The sequence below is a fragment of the Salminus brasiliensis genome, chromosome 1 (genome assembly GCF_030463535.1).
Source record: "Salminus brasiliensis chromosome 1, fSalBra1.hap2, whole genome shotgun sequence".
Classification (NCBI taxonomy): Eukaryota; Metazoa; Chordata; class Actinopteri; order Characiformes; family Bryconidae; genus Salminus; species Salminus brasiliensis.
The window spans coordinates 19,167,658-19,189,747 of NC_132878.1; the positions used below are offsets into that span (position 1 = coordinate 19,167,658).

General features: G+C 37.6%; 1 protein-coding gene across 1 annotated transcript; it reads right to left on the minus strand.

Moving 5' to 3' along the window:
- Window positions 1-17,118: 17,118 nt before the first annotated feature.
- Window positions 17,119-21,728, minus strand: LOC140573856 (lysosomal protective protein). Its single transcript, XM_072693458.1, is given in 11 exon segments — window positions 17,119-17,199; window positions 17,828-17,917; window positions 18,064-18,226; window positions 18,495-18,622; window positions 19,593-19,742; window positions 19,865-19,949; window positions 20,028-20,119; window positions 20,396-20,554; window positions 20,703-20,837; window positions 21,278-21,389; window positions 21,529-21,728. Coding segments are annotated over 11 exon segments (1,395 nt in total).
- Between the last annotated feature and the right edge of the window lie 362 nt (window positions 21,729-22,090).

Below are 22,090 nucleotides of genomic sequence, written 5' to 3' on the forward strand. Positions count from 1 at the left end.
TGTTTCTATACTCTCATTGCCCATTATATCAGCTCCACTTAAAATATAAGAGAACATTGTAGTTCTATAAATATAGACTGTAGTCCATCTTTTTCTCTGCATACTTTGTCAGCCTCCTTTCACCCTGTTCTTCAGTGCTTATGACCCCACAGGACTGACCACCCCAGATCAGGTAGTATTTGAGTGGTGGGTCATTCTCAACATTGCAGTTGCACTGATGTGGTGGTGGCACATGAGTAGATCAGACACAGCAGTGCTGCTGGAGTTTTTAAACACTGTGTCCACTCACTGTCCACTCTATTAGACCCACTTGGTCAACCTTGTAGATGTGAAGTCAGAGTGAGAAGCTCATCTCTTGCTCCACTGTTTGTGTTGGTCATCCTCTTGTCCTTCATCAGTGGTCACAGGATGCTGATAACAGGATACTGTCGGCTGGATATTTCTGACTGGTGGACTGTTCTCAGTTCTCAGTTAGGGGACTATTCTTAGCAATGCTGAGGTGCTTACGGACAAGCCTAGAAATTATGTGACAATATGAAGCAAAAAAATGGCTGGGCATGGGACAGGGACCAAGGCTCAAAACATACAGTGGTCCTAGTGGGTTATGGTGGTTTTAAGCATTGGAGGTTTTTTCTTCTGTCCTTTTTGTACTTTTATCCATTTTTACAGATAACAGCAGGATAGCTTCTTAGCCTCAGGGCAAATCTTATTTATATAATCTTATTTAGAAACCAATGTTCAGACACCACCTACACTTGTGCAATGTGTCACCAACAGCAACTTTGTTGTATCATTATCTTCCTATACTTCCTCTATGCTTGTTTAAATGCATAGCTCTCATGTGTCTCCTGTGACTCAGACATTCAGTTCATTATGTGCTTGACTGTATGAGCAGTATGAACAGATTCAGCTAAGTTGCATCATTGGCTGATTGGATTGTCAATAGAATTTGCTGAAATAATGTTTGTTTAACTTGTGTGGCATAACACAGAATCAAAGACTCTTTGAAGCCTTGAAGATTTGGCCAAACGGATCACACATCCCATGAGGTATTTGTTCCGGAGTCTGACTTCCACACTGGGGATGATAATGAATGACAGGCAGTCTATAATACAATTTATGGGCTCGGAGAGCACAACTGTGGCAAATTGGACTTGCCACTTCCTCTGTAAACGTAAGACTCAACAGACCAATGTGTATTTTCCTGTTTCACTTGTCAGTTGTAATACTGTGAAACAATGCATGGTCGTGCTGTTTGTCTTGTGGCTAACAACCAAACTGGAATAGGTTATTAGTGCCAAACTGGCATCTCACCCTAAAGGAAATAAGTTACTTTTTTCTACCAGCCTACCCGTTGAGCTAAACCATTGGCACTGTATAGGGTAATTTGCTTTTCCTGCTACTGAAATAACTTGTGATATTTAAAAAAAAATGTAAAATCCAATGGCTTATTTAGATTAGATAAATGTGCCACATGATTCTTTGAAGTGATTCAATAGAAGAGCTTTTAAAGTTTAAAGTTTTTAAAATGTTAATATTCCAAGTTTTCTTCCAAATTTAGTTATTTTAAATTTCAGCCCAATAGCTAGTTCTCTTGTTCGATCCCCACCTCAAATGGGCACTGGGTTTATAAAATTGCCTGGAGGGGGTCTGTTGGTGGATATTAACACATAGTTACTTTGGATTGTTTGGTAGACCTGCTCATGTTTGACTGAAAACAGGCTTGTCAGACAAAAGGGCAGAACCTCTGAATTTCACCTAAAGAAAATATAGCCAGCTGAGAGAGGAGAACAGCCTGGGAGAGGAGATGGTTTGACTAGCAAGGGTAGCCAAAGGGCCTCTGTCATCTTTCTCTTCTTTCTAGTTCTCTTTCTGTCTTTCTCTCATTCTCTTGCTCCCTATCCACCAGGTAGTATTCAGGTTATAGTCATATATGATATTTACCTCATTTGCAATATGCAGTATATTCTATAGCCTCAGTAATTTTCTCATTTAATTTTTTTTTTACTTTTCTCACGTCAATCATTAAAATGTTAAAATTGTGTACTTGAGAGTACAACCAGCGGTGCTACCTAAAACCAACTTGACATTAAACCTACTGGACTGCATTGTTTACTATTCTAAATGGTGATTAAAAGCATAGTACCATGTACACTCTTAATAATGTTCTCCCACTTATAATTATATTAATATAATTACACAGATCATTACACATTACAGCAAACATTAAAACCACCTGCATAATATTGTGTAGGTCTCCCTCGTGCCCCCAAACAGCTCTGATCCTTCAAGCCATGACCTCCACAAGACTTCTGAAGGTGTCCTGTGCTATTTGGAATCAAGACATTAGCAGCAGATCATTTACACCCTGTAAGTTGCAGGGCGGGCCTCCATGGATCTTATTAATGTTTCTTGGGTGCCTAAGGCTTTTTCTCTAGTTTACCGGTCCTTCCTTGGAACACTATTTGTAAGCACTAGTAGCCACTGCATCCTGGGAACACCCCACTTGACCTGTTGTTTTGAAGATTGTCTAATCATCAGAATTTGGCCTGTTTTATATGTGTGTCAGTGTGAATGGCAGAAAACACATTGAATCTGACATCTGACAATTCAGAACTGTTCAGACTAATGTCGGATGTCGAAGGTGACAATAAAAGAAATGACAAAAACAGTGTAAAAACAACATCAGATGAGAAAATTGGATTTGGGCCACTTTACATGCTGTGTGAATGTAGCTAAATGTCTCAGATCCTTAAATTTACCCATTTCTCATGCTTTTAATAAATTAATTAAGAACTGTCTCTTCACTTGCTAACTAATATATGTTTTCCCACCCCTGTTGTTCACTTCACCTGTCAGTGGTTTTAATGTTATGGCTAATATGGCATAGTATATACAGCTTTCTGTCTCTTGTGTGTAGTCACAATAACAAAACCAGTCTGTTTACTGTGGCCCATCTGTTGGTGAACAATTTATCAGCCCCCTCTTCCCCATTCATCAATGGAAAGGGAACACCAAAGGGTGGTGGACAATTTGCCAAGCCAACATGGCAGAGGCAAAGTAGTAGCACAGACAGTATCTCAAACACAGCAGCTTTGCTGGGGCTTTTACACTGTTTTCAACCCAGCAGTAAAAACAGTCCACCATCCAACTAATCTTCGAAGTGGTGGTCCTACATTGGTCTCCTTGTATGGATGGACGGAGCAGAGGAGGATTAATTGTGCAGCAACAGAAAGGCTACAGTCAACGGCTGCAAATCTAGGCATATTAAAAGTATGCCTATATAATGTAGGTGTTTCTGATCAAATGGCCAAAGAGTGTAGCTACAAGATAGATTTCTAAGAAGTGGACACCAAGGTCTGTGAAATGTGCAGATTAATCAACTTTAGTGCTTGTAGGTCTTTAAAGGAACACTACTGCTTTGCTTTTTTTTATGAAAAAGCAACAGAACTTGCCAACATCAAGAAATAATAATTACCTACTGCCACAGGGTGAAAGCAGAGAAGGATGATGATGTTCCTCAAAGCCCAATACCCACATTCAAGCCCAAAACATGTAGGCAAATAAAATATAATCTTAAGCTTCTAGTCTCAGAAGGGTTAGAGAGCACATTGTGCATTACGCATAAATCGCCACCTGGACTGGAGCCCAGAACTGATTTTTAAAAGACTTCTTAATGTACACGTACTTGCTCTGAGCTGGCACAGAGATGGCAATGCGGTGGGATCGGTGCCAAAGTTAATACGGTATCAACATACACAAACATGTTGCAGCTGAATAACCACACACCCTGTTTCTTTCACACACATCATGCATTTGAATGTGTCTAGAGCTTCACAATGTTATGCTGCAGTACCAGCTATCTGCCAAAGCTAATATTGTGCAGCTACACAGTACACAAATGAGTCCACTTACTCACACACTTAGACACTCACACTCACTTTGACACTGAATTTCTAAAGCTAATTCACAACCAAGTCAAACTGGAATTCATGTGTAAAGTCAATTCAAAGCATAAAATAATTTACTACAGATAAAGGGTTTGTTTTACTTAGTAAAAAAACAGAAAACACACTACTGACTAAAACCACAGTTACAAGAGAGGATAGTGGGAAGATGTTGAAGCAGAATGGCTAGGATAGATATTTAGATGTTTAAAGAATACTCCAGCATTTTTCAACCTAACCCTGATCTGTTGCATCAGTATCATACAGGCATACCATAGACTTTAATTGCAGTGCGTCTCCCTGTAATTATAACAGAAGCCAATAAAGCAAAAGCCCATTGGCTTCTATTATAAGTGTGCTTTGAGTGAGTGAGTTTTGTTTGTTTACTAAGTACAGAGAAAATCATCAACATTACTGTTTGCAGTAATTGACCATAAAACCACCCAAATATGCAGGAGATGGAGATTAGGTTAAAGAACACTGCAGTATTTTCCAGTGTTTGAGCAACTGTATGTCCATCCTACTGTCAGTATACATTCTTTATGGGCTGAACTAATTTCCTAAGATTGCATTCATAATTGTTGTGCATGGAACTTGGAACAGTGTTTCTATCTTAGTATTTATCTCATGCATCTGGACAGTATCTTTTATTTTCCAAAACATAAAGTGTGCCAAAATGCTCCAGTTTCAGAAGGAAATTACATCCACATAATATGCACACAGGTTTGTTTTGGTAGAAGCTCTCTTACTCTGACTGAAATGTGAGGTGTACAACTATGGACTGTGGAAAAATTGTGTCCATTGAAAGAAAAAATTCTGTAAAAGCAATAAAAATATAGTGTTGACATCAATGTCTAAAACAATAACAGTCTGCAGTGATCACTTTGTGGCAGTGGATAACCAAAGGTTTGTCTGAATTGTACCTCTGTTAGTTTTATTAACCTTAGTACATAATGCCTTCTGGTTTTCTATTGGTTTGTTTTATCAAATTGACATAAAGCAGCTCAAAATAACTGTCAAAACATGTCCAACTCATCAGAAAATACTGCTTAAAAAAACTATAACTTGTAGCTGCGACATAAAGATTTAATATTTTAAGCAAAGCAAAGCCTGCTACTCACTTAAAAATGGTAAAACTTTAAATAAAGCCTTTCTGAAAGTTAAACATATCAAGAATAGCTAAATATGACTATTTCTGACAAAGTGGTTATATATAAATTTGCATACTTCATGGCATCATGGTAGCTAAAACAATGATTAGAGATTTTCCCTTAAAATGAAAAAACATTAAACCAGTCAAAGAACCATTTGCACAATTGAATGGTTCTTTCAGCTTTCTTGATTCTACCTACAATCATAGCCTGTACCAAAATACCCTAGAGTACCCCCATTTTAATGAGATCAGCAGTTAGTTACCACAGACAGTTTCAACAGGTTTGTTGTACTTAGTAAAAAAGGGTTCTACAATAATCTTTTGCCAAATAACAGTTATACTCATGATTTGAAAAAAAAAACAAAAAACAAACAAACAAACAAACAAACAAAGCAAACAAAACAGAAGCACATGGACACATTTATCAGCACACAATTGCTATGATTTTTTTATTCTTCTTCAGTAGTGGCGAATCTTTGACTGTACAAATTTGGCAAACTCAATGTTAGAATGGTTAATGGGAACAAGAATTCTAACAATGGCTTTGAATGAATAGGTAACTACAGAGAAGCCTATTTTTACATATAAACACATGGTGACATGCTTCCCGGTTCTTCCACAAACTCTGTTTCTACCATGCGCTCCATTTCCTAGAATGCACCCACCAGCCATATGACACCACCAGCCAATCATATCTCTGACTCTTGTCCATGTTTTGTTGTGTTGACCTGGGTAGGGGCAGTTGTTATGTTTCCTGTGTGTTTGCATGTGTTTTTGAGAACTAGTTGATTGGACATCACTTTATTCACTCTATTCACATCACTCTATTTACCTGTATTTAACTGTTTCTGTTATCTCACTTCTTTGTTTTTTCTTTTTTCCAGTATTAATTTCTGGTTTGATGCTTTGCAAGTTTGACCTTGATCGGATGTTCCTGCCTGACTTCCCCCTCTGCACTGGTTCAGCCAGCATGGAGCCACCAGATTGTGCCATACACCTTTCTGTTGTTCCAACAAGCGTCATTTGCACATGCTTTGTCTATAACTATTCCAACTTAGACACTGTTCACCTGCCTCACAGAGCTTACCTGTTCCTGATCTGTTCACACATAAATTTACTTCTCATTTTCACCCTGATTTACTTCTAATATTAATTACATTGGTACATTATTTAAATATAATATATATTTAATACGCATTTCTTCTTTATTCTTATTGTTTTTGTTGTCTTATTGTTTAGCTGTTTTATGTTGTCCAGAATAGATCAGATTCCCCTTTTGAGGTTTCTTGTTCTTTCTCTTATAGTAAGTCTGTAAAGAACCTGTAAAGAACAAGTTTTCACTCCAAACAAGCCAAAGCACTAATAGCAATAGCTATGTTTTTCAAGTAGACCCTAGTTGTCAAACAGTGTTTGATGTGCTCCTGCATTGTATTGAAATAAAATAAATTGTTGAGACAAATTTCCCATTCCAAATAAGATTGGACACCCCCAATGTCTTGGAAAGATTTTCCTTGCCCCTGTTACCTCTGGCATGCTCACTGTGTTTCTGTAAAGCTACTTTGCTGCTGCTAAATATTTATTCTATACACACTGTAAAATGACATGGTTCCAAAACCTTTTAAATGTAACCTTTACCTAGGGTATGTGTTTGTTTTTTAGCTTAAAACATTAGTTTACTGTGCAAGCCAACCCCAGTCCCCTGTTCTCAGTAACAGGACAAGCTTGTTCGTACTACTTATATGCATTTAGTACCACTATATATATATATATATATATATATATATATATATATATATATACTATATACTATATACTATATATATATGGTTATCTGATTTATTTTAGTACGCTCAGCACCTGAGATACACAGATTTATAGCAGTGTGCTCTGTTTAATTATTTCTTAAACAGGTGGTTTAGTGAAAGGTTGTTGGTTATAATTCTCATGCAATTCTAATAAGTTTCAAGTTTAACATCAAACATGACACTATGGATCAGTGCATTAGCATCCTTCATTTAAAAGTTAATCAAATCTAAGTACATTGGGGTGCGTTTAGAATTAAGGCTAGGTGTTGCAGGAAGCTTCTATAGCTGAGGGAATCAAATCAGGATGTTTTCAGATGTTCTCAAGGAAACAAAGGTAACATTAATTAAGGGGTCAGACCAGGATGTTAACAGACATTTCCTGAATGTATGTTTGGGAATGTTACTTCAAGAGTCAAACTGAAAATGCTTTGAATGTCCCTAATGGCCTAGGACCGTTTTACAGCAAACATTACAAAAACACCCAAATGGATACATTGGGGAATGTTCTGAGAAAGTCAGGCCAAGTAACCAAATTAAATGTTCCATTTGGATTTTTTTGTCAACCAACCCTTTCTGTTGTCCATTTAAAAATCAGCACACAAAATCAACAAACTTGAAATTAATGTGATGGTGCCATGTTGGCTAATGATGCTGCAGAGGACAGTTGAGCTTAGCTTCTTTAAGAGATCCTGTGATTTATATTCAAACTTTTGAGACTTGTGAGGCTTCTCGTGATGACTTGTCAGTATTTCACATCATGCTAATTCTAAATAGTAGTCTTTTCAGTGGCATCCGTAAAAATGTCCACACATCATGCATAAGGTCCAAATTTGTCACCACACTGTAGTACCCTATAAAAGGACAGAGAACCCACTTACTCAAACCACACTTCTAATAGAAGCCAACAGTAAAAATGAATAGAATAGAGTAGAAAAGATCACATCCATGTTAAACATTAAAGTGAGACAACTTGGAGTAACTTTTGGAGTAAAATATTTGCTGGTATCATTCAGTACAGTTAGTCTTCTAGCTTGGATAGAATTGATATGCAGATGCTTAAAGTAAACTCCAACATTTTGGCCTAATCTGCATCTGTAGGTAGTTGTTAATCGCCGTGCGCCTCCATTTAATTGAAATGTGATAAAAGCCAATGAAGCCACGGCCTGTACACTAGAGGCAGAAGACACAGGAGATAGAAATTAAGTTGAAGAATGCTGGAATCTTCCTTAAAGCACCTCAGCGTTTACGCTAATGTCAATACGAATTCCTAATATCAGTTTGAACCTAATTACTATCAATGCACCATTGATTGCATGTCACATTATGTGAGTGACTTTAGATAAGCAGAATTAAGTACAATGCCCCATTGTCTCGGTGTATAGCACGTCTCTATACCCATCAGTGTGCAGCAACAGTATCTGCTGTTTATCTACCTAATGTCTGTGTGCTTTCATTGCCAGTTTTTATTGCGTTTGTATTGGCCTTCTTTTATTGCTTTTGAAGGTTAGTTGCTATAAACTAATGATGAATTCTACAGTGACTTTGAAAGACCTGGAGGAAAAAGGGGCTGACTCTCTTTCTGTTTTTCTCTCTCCCTTGATCACCCACATAGGTCACGCGCACACATAGATGGGCTTTGTAAGAAAGCACTTCTTTTAAGCTACAAGGCCACACTATTCTAGCGAGTCTTTCTTTGGAACATTAGTAATAGCTACCCAGAGAGAAGCAGGCAGGACTGTAATGGAAGGTGCACACTTTATTGAAGTTTCAGGGAAGTTCTAAATGAATTATAACTGGACTAATTTGATGTGCATATACTTACAGAATATATCAGAATAGCACCATTGTTATGCAAAAGGGAAAATGGACATTAGTCATCACAGCGCATGATAACAGTTGCATTACCGTTTTCCAAACAGAATATTAATTATTAGAAAAAATAATAAAAAGCCCTATTCTAATACCCTAGATACTCCAGTTAACAGGTGATCATAGAGAGTATTGATGCGCAGTAACACCTTAAACCACCAGGAGGCTCCTAATTGATGATACTGTGTGGTCCAGTTTATGAAAAAGGCGGGATTACATTTCTGATTCTGTTCCACAAGAATATCTGTGATTAGACTATAAAGAAAAGGGGTAATACATAAAGTGTTGACAAAGCTTGTGTGTGTGGTGAGTATATAGAACACATATACTAGACCATTCGGTACTCAATGAGGAATTCAGTCCCAGGGCCAGAACTAAATCATGAGTCAGGCATCTGAAAAGCACGGCAGGGCAGGGGGTGGGCCATACGACAGTGCTTCTCACTGTTTCCAAAAATCTCCAGTTTTGGAGAGAATAAAGATATATTTACAGCCATGAAATATATAATGAAAAGATGAAGCCTATGTCGGAGCATACAATATAACTGTGATGTAAAAGCCAACTATGTAGCCTTTAATACCAGGCTATAGTTTGGGTTTACCTTGATTTTTTAATTAATTTATTTAGCAGCATGTGGTAATGGAGGGCATGTGAATTGGTGGGCAAGACATCACTCCTTTGAGCCTCCGAGGTCCTTTTTTGATTATTTGGGACCCTAAGCGACATCCTGCTTGGAAGGCTTTTAAGGTATAAGTACCTTATATGCAAACACTCAATTTACATTCTCTGCATTTTTCTGTGCATAAGGATGCCCTTTCAGCTGTCTGAACCATGGTGACTGTGTCTTGTTGTCAAATGAGATTAAAAAGCGAATTCTTGTAAAGCCCCTAAGTGAGTTCTTGTACCGCTGCATTTGTGTGTGTTATGCCCCTGAAACATTGTTCTGAGGTTTAAAACCCTAACTGCCAGTTAACTGTAACAGCTGGCATGAAACAATGGATGGTAAAGGCTAAATGACCAGATTCCTACCCTTTTACAGTGATGGGAGTAGGTGTCTATGCAAAGGTAGAGTTGAAGAATGCTTTTGTTCACAGTTCATTTTCTAGCTGAATAGCTTAATATAGCTCAAGTAGCAAGTTAATGCAGTCTGAAAACACAGTGGAGCAGGATATTGTTGTTATTCTTTATTGCCATTGAAAAAAAATATACATATTTTGTACCGTACAGGAGACTATTTATTGTTTATTGGTGTCTTCCAAAAATTGACAATGACAATCAAAAAGGAACTGAATTCAAGGGTGATATAAGACATACAAGAATGTAAACATTCAGAATTATAATTTGTAATCTGCATCAGATAATGCTTGCTGCTGCTTTGGTTAAATAAATAGTTTGGCAAACAAATACCTTTTACATGATTTGTCACTACCCCAAATGCAATCGGTCAGCCAAGACATGTTTGATATCTGACATTATCTTTTTTAGTTTACTTCTTTAGTTTAGATAAAGTGTCTTTGATGTTGCTAACAAACACTGGACTTAGACTGTCACCAATCACATATTAGTAAATACATGCCAAAGATTTCATTTGCTTAAAAAATCATAAACTCTTAAGTTAGTTGTCTAATGTGCATTAGTAGCATGGCATGGATAAACCTTTAAACATTACAACATTTAGGCTAAAATTATGATATCATAAAATTATGACTCATTCAACGCGCCAGGTGACACTGCATTGTGTGATGAGGAAAATTAGTTCTGGTTATTAAAAATGGCAGCATCATCATTCAGCTATGTGAAGAAGTTTGTTTCGGCCTTAAGACTAAAGTATGGTGCACTGTTAATCACATTGAAGACAAAAAGCTCTGAATGCATTTGCATTAGTTTGAAAGGTGTTTATGAGTCCAGTGCTTGCTAGCAACATTAACCTAGCATCTCCAGTTCTAACCTAAAAAAGCAAACCTATAACACCAAACATGTCATGGCTGATCAACTGCATCCAGAGTAAGTGATAAATGATGTAATTACATTTTTTTCACTGAAATGTACTTTTGACAGTATTGGACCATACTGTAAAGCAATCTCAGGGAGCCAGACTTCCAAATAAGAAGCCCTGGACACTCCCATAGCTATGCACCATATTGTGTATCTGGAAGCTTAAAGTTCTTTAAGTGGAAATGCACTTTTTGAGCCTCCACATGGGAATTTGCCCACATTATGTTCAGAGCTGTGTTTCACTCATTCCTTGACAGAGAGCTGAGATTTTGCCTGAAATAGGATGTTCTCTTTCAGTCACATGCGGCCTCTCCTTTGGCCACATCACAGTTAGAATTTCATCTAGCAATCAATAAAGCAGACACCCAACTGAGCATTAGATGTCCAGTCAATTACCCTGCTGCTTCATAGAGAGCCTGGCATGTCCATCACAGATCTGGCTGAGCCGTTGGTGCAGTGTGATGCAAGGATCCCCGCATTGTTGGGTGGTGTGTTGGTAAAATAGCTTGTGTTCAGGGCTTGAACCTAATGCAGCTGCCAGAAATGGCCATTTTAAATTAGATGAAGTAAAAAATGTCCCATAAACAAGCAATGACCTAAGGACAAGCTCTACCTGAGTACATTAGCATTCGCGTTTAGCACTGTTCGCTTCAGTGGATGGATTAGCAAAAAAAGTGGATGGATTAACAGAAGAGAGCGGTGAAACCTCAGTGATAAAACTAAGGCTAATAGTGCTTAATAAGTCTTGAGGAGTTTATGGGAAAAAGATAAATCTGATTGGGCAAGCCATGCTTAGCCTAGCTAACTGTGAAGGAAAGCTAGGATTAGTCATCTCATTGGAATTATGCTAACAAAGTGCACACTTTCATATATTAACCACAGCTTTAGCATATTGGCAAATACAAGTCTGTACACATGGGAATTCCAGCTGATGCTGATCATTTTTAGAATATCCTCTGATGCTGATGTGGATAAGCATTACAAAGCTTTACATGCTCTTTTATTTCATGTCTTAGAAGTAAAATAATAGAAAAAGTGATGCCAAAAACTATTTTACTAGAAACTTAACAGTCCTCCTGGTGTGTCTAACAGGCTATACATGTTTTTGACATTGATTTGATCTTTAGAATCTTAGTTCTTTTAATTTACTATTAAAAAATCCCGACCAGACACTTTTTAGCTCTCTGAAGGAAAACGTATCTAGGAAATAGGGGATGTGCAGTCATCCTAGTTAATGTCCTGAATAAGTATATATATGTTCGGGGTGAAATCTTGATTAGGAGAGCTGAGCTTTATAGGTCAGAGTTGGGATCATCTTATTGGTTTTTATGACATCAGTAGTGGGCTGATAGTCCAAGGGGTCAATAAACATCAAATCAAATATTAGTTTAATATTTCGGTATGTCGGCAAAGGATATGATTTCAATATTGTTGTACATTTTGGAGCCACCTATAGTGAACCAATAATTGACCTCAGATTACTCTCCTTAATAAGTAGAAATGTGTCCAGAGAAAAAGCTTGACTGAGAGAGCTGATCTTTACATAGCTAATTATAACAGCTATGAGCAATATTGGTGGTTTTGGGTAAAGGAGACAAGCATTTTTTTTTTCTTTTGCTCTTGTAGGTCAACTTTTAAGTTTTGTCTGGGATAATGTATAATTTTTATGTATAATGTATAAACATTATACTTAAACATTATATTTAATGTATAAACTTTTTATAGTACAGCATCCAAGTAAAGGTATGAGCTCATGTTCAAAGTGAAGATATGAACTTTTATACATTTTAAAGGACTTAAGATAAGCTATAGTTATCTCAGTTTATTAATGATAAATATTCTTTTCCTTTTATCCAGAATTAGCAATGCTAGCATTTTTGTGAGCAGAAAATAGCCACTCTTAGTGAATTAACTTAGCTAACAGTGCTCAAATGTTCAAATTAGACACCAGCTATGCTTAGCTTACAGTGAAGATCATATCTATCAGATTTGATTTGTGAGAAGTAAATATTCACTTGTGTTCATTTATTATTAGCAATAGAACATTTTGGGTTAAAGTGCCATATCACTTGTAATTTGGGTTAATATTTGAATATGAGACAGTTGTTCTGTGTGTGTGTGTGTGTGTGTGTGTGTGTGTGTGTGTGTGATTTTACAATGTGATCTCTCTGTCAAGCTTCCATGCTATTCAGAGCGTGTGGCTGAATGGAAAGGTTTTCTTGGAGGACATCCAAATGCCACCTCCATCTCACTCGAACCCTCCATCACTCTTTCTGTCATTCTCTCCTCCACACTCGCCCATCTCTCTTATCTTTGTCACTTGTGATTACGCTCTGTAAATGTCAGCTGATGAAGTGAGCATATATTCACTTTATCACCTTTAAAAATCCCATGTCAAATTTAAGCTCTTCTGTCTTACTGGGTAAGAGAGGCCCTTGATTAGTTGCTTGGTGAAGCACATTTCCAGCCATTAGCAATAGCATTAGCGTTTTTGAGTAAATGATTAAAGGGACCATACTTGATTTTTTCTCTCACATCTGGGCTGAAATGATCCTTATAACAACTACACTGTGAAGGAGTGTGGCTAAATTGCTGTAGGCCAAATAGGCAGATACATGCACATGTAACATAACAAAACCATTGGATTTTAAAAGCAGCAGTAATAAAGCCCAAAGTGGCAGTGACACAGACCGATATCATTGTACATTTTGGAATGCAGTCATCCATAGTAAACCAATCAAAGAGCTGAGATTTAGATTATAACAGCCATTTGAATAATGTCAGTGTTTGGTGAAGGATTAAAGAACCCATATTCTACATGTTGCGATTTTAATTTGCACATCTCCAATCAGTAAGGAGAACCAGTAATTGATATATATTAACGATTATCAGATGGTACAGGAGTTAACTTTTCAGCATTGCCTCTCTCTCTCTCTCTCTCTCTCTCTCTCTCTTCTCTTTCACTTAAGTGGTCCAACACAATGAAATTAACAGACTAATTAAGACTAAGGAAAACTTGTTTCCCAAGGGCGGCTTCTCCTGGCCACCGCTAATTAAATCTCTGAAGCATGAATGATATGCAGCCGGATCAGACATGACAGCACATTCTAGGATGAAATACTGAGAAAGAGTGAAAAAAGGGGTTGGTGGGGGTTGACCCTGTTATTCATATGAAACTTGCAGCAGTTGACAAGTAAATGAATGAAGATGAAGACTTAATGATTTCTGCAAAACTATTTTAGGAAATCGTTCCATAAATTCGTGTTTAATGTACTTTAGGAATGGATACAAGCAGAAAGCGGTTAACCTCCCTGGCATATCTGTCACCCACATACAATGTATACTACAAAAAAATACAACAAATGATGAGCTGCATTTCAGAAAAGTGAATACGTATTAAAGAGGCTAAGTGAAAAGCATTGATCCTATCATCTAAAAATCACAGGTTTGAGTCTTACTGATGCCACAGCCATCTGTAGCTGGGAGTTCCAGAGGGCATTATTGATTTACTCTCTCTTTGGGTGGATAGAATGACCCATCTTCCCTATCACTCAGCACAATGCTGGTCAGTGCAGGCATATGTAGCTGATGTAGTAGAACTGGCGGTTAGTGTTCTTCTCCAAGTACAGTCAGCCATCCAATGACATTTTGGTAGCGGCAGTTTGGCTGACTCCATGTAACTCAGATGAAGCCCATGCTTACCTTCATCCCCCCAGTACTGGTACATTGTGTGATTGGGAGATTCCTGGATATACACTTACACTATACAGTATTGCCAAATGTATTTGCTCGCCTGCCTTTGCACTGATATGAAATTGAGTGGCATCCCATTTATAATCCACAGGGTTTAATCTGATGCCAGGCCACCCTTTGCAGCTATAACAGCTTCAACTCTTCTAGGAAGGCTTTCCACAAGGTTTAGGAGTTTAGTGTTTAAGGGAATTTTTGACCATTCTTCCAGAAGCGCATTTGTGAGGTCAGACACTGATGCTGGACAAGAAGGCCTGACTCGTAGTCTCCGCTCTAATTCATCCTAAAGGTGTTCTGTTGGGTTGAGGTCAGGACTCACATCAAGTTCTTCTACACCGAACTTGCTCATCCATGTCTTTATGGATCTTGCTTTGTGCACTGGTGCGCAGTCATGTTGGAGCAGGAAGCGTCCATCCCCAACTGTTCCCACAAAGTTGGGAGCATGAAATTGATCAAAATCTCTTGGTATGCTGAAGCATTAAGAGTTCCTTTAACTGGAACTAAAGGGCTGAACCCAACTCCTGAAAAACAACCCCACACTATCATCCCCCCTCCACCAAACTTTACAATTGGCACAATGCAGTTTGACAGGTACTGTTCTGCATGTGACGCTTTGCATTGCGCTTGGTGATGTAAGGCTTGGATGCAGCTGCTCGGCCATGGAAACCAATCCAATGAAGCTCTCTACGCACTGTTCTTGAGCTAATCTGAAGGCCACATCAAGTTTGGAAGTCTGTAGCAATTGACTTTGCAAAACTTTGGCGCCCACTTGGCACAATGCACCTCAGCATCCAATGACCCCGCTCTGTCACCACTTTGTGGCTAAGTTGCTGTCGTTCCCAATGGCTTTCACTTTGTTATAATACCTCTGACAGTTACCTGTTGAATATTTAGTAGTAAGGAAATTCCATGCACTGGACTTGTTGGCATCCTATCACATTACCACGCTGGAATTCACCAAGCTCCTGAGAGCAACTCATTCTTTCACAAATGTTTGTAGAAGCAGTCTGCATGCCTAGGTGCTTGCTTTTATACAACTATGGTTATGGAACAGATTGGAAAACCTGAATTCAGTCATTTGGATGGGTAAGTAAATATTTAAAAATTGTCAATATACTGTACATTCATACATACATAAATATATACGTACTTACACTTTCCACAGCATTTTCAAAAATGGTTCCAGCCGTTGAAGACCTCTTCAGTTAACCAAAAATTGTTCTCCCACCATACAACATACCTGCATAAAGCACTTTTCCTGATCATAAGAAAGAAGTGATGTCTTTTGCTTCTGTGAAGAAAGAGAATGTACTTGAATGCGACAAAACTAGCTTGAAATGGTGAGGGTGTTGAAATGTTGGATTATTTCAACATGTTGTGGAAGCAACACTGTAATAAATCTAACCTTTGCCAGCTGGATACATGAATACAGAAATCCAAACACTTTCAGATATACAAGACCTCCTTTGGCAGCATGTCAGAATGTAGCCGTTGAAGGTGAAACCTGTTTTATAAATGTCAGTGCTGCATTTTGACATTTATTCTTAGATAACCTTAGATAAGCTCTTTAACACCAGCAAGGGATAGCAATGTGTCCTTATCATCAACTTTCGAAGAAAGTGAGGTTACAGGATTTTTTTCCATACATTTTGTATCATTTGTATTGGTCCATTCATAATGACATCCTGTGAAAACAGCAGCTAGTATTTTTAAATTATGAATACACTGGTTCTCCCACCACTCCTGGGGATCCGATGTGGTAAATATTCTTGCTCTATGCCTGTGCATTGTGAATTAGGTTGAAGCAAAGGTCCTGACCATTTGGTGGTCCTTGAGAAGCAGTTGGAGAACTACTGATGTAGAACACTGGAACTACAAAAATAGAGGTACAAGATATTGTTCTAACAACAATAAAATTTTACAAGTTCATATAAAGTATTTGATATATTCCAAAATTTAAACGATGACCATGAGGGTCTGTGAGAGTACAAAAGGAAGCTCAATTCCATGATTCTCAGCAATGGTTGTGGCAAGAAACATCACTTAAAATCAATGCAACCTGACACTGCTCTTAGCCTTATCTTAGCTAACATCAACCAGATGGCTGATGTCCCATTTAAATTCTGTCTCATAGTTTTTGCAATAGATGTCAACACTGGCTGTTGCAATGTGTGCACATACTGACATCCCTAAGGGTTTTTTATTGATTAGATTCATCAACAAGGAAAGGCCACTGGAGGTTGAAGTATTCTCCTGTTTATATATTTAATTGTTTAAAATGATAGTTTGTGACACAAACCAAAAATATTGTCTTCTTTATATATCAAAATAAATGCAAATACCACATTAAAGCAATCACATTATTTAGGCAGATAAGTAGATTCAAGTAGATTTATTGGCTTAAAGGCTTACTATTAATGGTCAATTTAGCAAAAAATTTATGAACATCAGATGCTAATTTTGAAGCCTGTACATTGTGGATGATTATTTAACAACACAACATAATTAAAGTAGACTCAAGGTTTTCTGTTGCACACAGTTTTTTAAAATACCATTACTGATTATTGTGAGATTTAAATCAAACTCTATCAATCATAATTCAATAAGTGTTAGACAGGTAATTCTTGAACATCTGAAGAGCAACAGCAGGCTTGTACTGTGGAACCATGTGGCCAGCACCCTGAAAAGAAAATATATACTCTTAATATAATATTTTGGTTGATTGATAGATTTGTAACTTAATAAACCCAAATGAACCTGTACAGTCTATCAGGGCAACTTAAAAAAGGCATAAATACATTTCACAATTGAACTTCCATCTGTAATAATTAGGTCTTCTTAAAAAAATGTACACACTTTCAACACTTTCACACGCCACCGATATGCAGAGTTTCAAGAACTCTGTACACACTTTTAAATAGGGGTTCTTTGAGCACCACTATTGAAGAACCCCATGGTTCAAATGGATGCTGAGGGTCCACCCAGACGGTCCACATTTCCTTATGTACTTCCGTATGCAAATCTGGATCACCTGGGTGTCCCAAAGAACCAGTTTGAGAAGCACTACCCTGAAGAGCCATGCTTATCACATAAAAAGACGTGTGAGCATGAAGAACCTTCTAAAAGGTTAAAGAACATTCACATAATGCAAAGAATCTGAATCAATTTAAGGGGTTCTTTCTACAACCATTACACCATGTGGAGATTCACTAATAGTGTATAATCAACTATGCAAGAAAGTGAAGTTTGTTCTTCATAATAAGGAAGTAACTATGCTTTTGTTAATGTTTTAAGATGCTTTCTTATACCTTTACTGTCAGGAAAGTGATGTTCTCATACTGTTTTACGTAGCCAGCAATCTGGTTGTTAAAATACCATGGTCCATACTTGTTCACCACCTGCAAAATGGAAACAGTTTAGGCCTATATTCTACAATGTTTGTATATTTTTTTCTCTTCACATATAGCAGTATGCTTGTGGTTGTGTGTGAGTGGCAGGAAAGAAAGCCAAAGAAATTTGCTTCTCCAAAACAAGTCAGCATTACCGATTGGTTGAGAGCATCCACAAACCACTCTGCCCCGAGAAAGTTGCAAGCCATATCAACATCTCCATTGAAGACTAACAGTCTGAGGTTCTGCTGCAGCAGATATTGGTAAAATGGAGTCATATCAGTGTACGTCCTCTGGTACTGCGAGCCGACAGTGGAGCTGAGTAAGACAAGGACATAAAGTACATTAAGTCTAATGAATTTCTACTTAAGTTCTACTTAAGATTTTTTACATAATTAATAATAAGGAAAAATATTTGTGAATATGTGAATTCTAAATAAAAAATAAATGTTAAAAAAGTACTTGGGGAAAGTACTACAAAGTACAAAGTACATAACCATGCTTAAGGTTAAAATTAAGGTTAAAAAGGGTTAAAATTACATCAAGATACAATTTTTGTATAATTTGTTGAGACTATAGAGCCTACCTGCACAACTCCCATGACTGCACAGAGGTGGGAATGTGAAGGGCAGCTCGTACATTAGGGTTGTTCAGCCAAACATACATAGCTGTCCCATTAAAACACTTGGGATCACCAGGAACAGATACATCCACCTGGTGAAAGATGGTGGGCCAATAAGGAAATGATAAATTAAAGCTTGGAGTATTTGGATAACCTTCTATCACACATCATTTATGAACAATACAGTCAAAAGGTTTGAAAACAAATATTACATCTTGTGAATGCAAATGTACCTAGACCATATGTGGGGTTAATTGCAACACACTGAAGGCACTTAAAGGCAAGAAATGTTGAAAACACAGCTCTATAAGAGTAATCCAAAATAAATAGGACATTATTTTGTTTCTTCACAAACATGCATGATAAAAAGAGTAACTTTCATGGCACACAAGCAGAAAAAAATGCAGCTATGGGAACATGATGTGATGACCAAAAGCATGTTTAGCTACATACAATATCAAGTTTATCCCATGTTGGATTGTGGGTCTCTAAATACTCTACAAGCAAATATCTGGACCCCGAGGACAGGTGATATAGCAAGCGTTCCACTATGAAAAAGCAGAACTGTAAAGACTAGCAGGGGAAGAGTCCACCACTTGAGAACTGGGTTGGATTACAAAATGGGTTTTTTAAAAGTTCCTGAAGAGTTTTTGACTAGCATGTTAGCATGCAAGGGAAAGGTTGTGTTTGTAGTTTCTGTGAATGAGCAGGTATCTTTAATTAAAGTGTGGGATTGCACCTTGATTTGGTTGTTTTAAATTTAATCAGGCTTGTATTTAAGGAGTATTCACTGCTTGAGTGTTATAATAGATGATATCTTGAATTAAAATGAAATTTTCTCTCTCTTTGCATTTATATGAACCTTTTTGACAAATGAATATAATGGATATAATGTAAACACTTTTGAACACTGCTGTAAACAAGAACTACATATAAAGGCAGAATTAAGAAAATATGAGAAACAAAAGGAAACATAGGTTAAAGGACAATGAAAGGTTGTTACAATAGAGCTATCAGGTAAAGACATGCAATCTACAAAGCATTAGCAAATGCATGACTTACTTGGGCCTGGAATTTGAACCCAGTGTGACGGAAAAGGTTGGACATGTCCGCATTGTAACGGCCTTGTGCTTGTGCTCCTCCGTAGCATGGAGCGTACAAATTATAGATGTTCAAACCAATGTCTTGGATCAGATACAGAGCATCATAGACCTGAAACAATTAAAAATGTTATAATACGGTTGGGAGTCATAAATTAATTGAAGACATTCTGGCATAATTTAGAATTTAAAGATCAAACTAGAGAAGTAGAAGATTATAATAAAAAAACTTACAGCATTCTGGCAGTTGCTGTTACTGTTGCCATAGAAGTTACAGGTGCCATCGGAGCAGCAATACTGATTTATTTCATTCCATAAACTGTTGGGAAGAGAATACTGGTTATGTTTCTAAAAGAATATTGTATAAATGTATTATATAAATAATTTAACCACATACCTGTCCCCAATGAGGCCATGATAGTATCCAAAGTAGACCAAGGAGTTGTCATTGATAGCATAGCTGGTCATACCATTCCCTACACCCATGCCCTGTAGAGCAGTGTGAGATGGTATTTAACCACAGAAAAGACTGCACACCCTGCAGGCAGAATTCTAGGGTCTAACAATAAATTCCCTGCTAGAAGTCACCTCCTATATGGAGAAGACCTTATAACACAGTTCTTCAAAGACCCCTTTGAGATGCACATGCTAATACATTTCTTACAGGTTCCTGCATCCCATTTTCTTTTTTTTACTAAGGCATAGCTTTTTCTTAGCTTTCTTTTAAAGCACGCACTATACCTTTTCTTCTATTTGATAGACTACCTTGAAGTTGATGTTAGCAGAGCCACTGGCAATAAGCTTTGAGAGGGTGGGTGCATAGATGCCTCCATAACTCTCTGCAAATACATAGAAGTCATTGGAGGTGAAGGAGGGAAACTTGCTGAAGAAGTCTTGTAGTGCATTGTAGTTATCCTCTGCCACCTATTAAAAAATCATAGATACCAATTTAAAGATTAAATGAAAGATCCAAGTATAAACAGGCCATTCAGTAGGGCAATCCTGATCACAGCCAGCCTAACTAACTTTTTAAACAGTGTCTACTGCAAGCCCAAGAAATGTGCTTTGTTACCTGTGGATCGCTTGTCTGGTAATTTCCAGTGGTTGAATAGGAGAAGCCCACTCCAGCTGGAGACTCCAAGTACAAAACATTAGCTAGCAGGTTCCAGCTGTAAGGGTTCATGTAGACTGTGCCATCGTCATTCAACTGCAGACACATAAACAATGACAGAGATAGACTTAAGAAGATAATGAAGAAAATTATTTATCTATTTTTAGTGGCCAGTGACCAGTGCAGCTTGTACCATTAGCCATCTTCTAGATCTGCCTCAGTGGTCATCTTTTGACCACAGGACCACTGCAGGCGGCATATTTTCGGCTAGTAAACTATTCTGAACCCCTACCCAACACTACCATGTTTATTTATAACATTGCTAAGCTGAGGATGGTCCACTTCTCAGTTGAGACTACTCATGTGGTCCCTTTTTTATTAATGGATGGAATTAAGGGTGGCTGATAAATTCTCAAACAGATGTGACAGCAATTATAGACCTACAAAGTGCAACCAAATGGAAGGTGACTAAAATGAGTGAAGGTAGAAGGTAGATGTACACAACAAACTGGCAATTGAAATAAATCTAGGCTCACATGGAAAGGTCCATTCTCAGCCAACAAACCCTCCATGGAACTGCACCCTGGACCTCCATTCAGCCAAAGCAGCACTGGATCTGTGGATGGATTGTTCTGTGACTCCACAAACCTGTTAAACACAAGCAAAATTAGGAACGATTACTGTGTAGCTTGGTGGAATTCTTTCCCTGCTCAAAAATCCCTGATTTAACTCAATAATATAATTTTGAGTTTAAAGGCAAAAGTAATAAAGATTGTTATAGACTCACCAGTAATGCAAGTATTTGCCTTGCCCAGCCTGAAGATAGCCAGAATAATGCTGGAAGTTTGGAGTTTCACTCAGTCCTGGGAGGGATGTAACGAGATCTGCTGCAGGGCCACTTTGGGCATGAGTGACCCAGAAGCACAGAGCTATCACAAATGAGCTGCACCAAAGAATCATCATGGAAACCTACTGCATCTACAACATGCTTACATTTACAGCTACTTCCCTTCTTATAGTCATCCTTATCACAAAGTTCTCAATATGTTCCATTCTTTATCAGCTGACTGATAGCAACTATATTCCCTTCCTGCTAAATATTCCAGACTTGGAGAAAACATACATTTGTAAACACTTAGTGTTTACTTATGGCTCTGGCCAACATTGATAAGGCATCAAATTTGAATGTAATTGGCATAAAATCATCAGTTGCTCTACATGATTAAAAGGAAATTATGTTAAAAAAAATTAAATAAAAAATAATGTTTTGTGTGAGTCACTCATGACAGGCTCTATTGAAGAATGCTGTTTTGTTTATTTTCTTTTCCAAGGAACAGCTTGCACTGTTG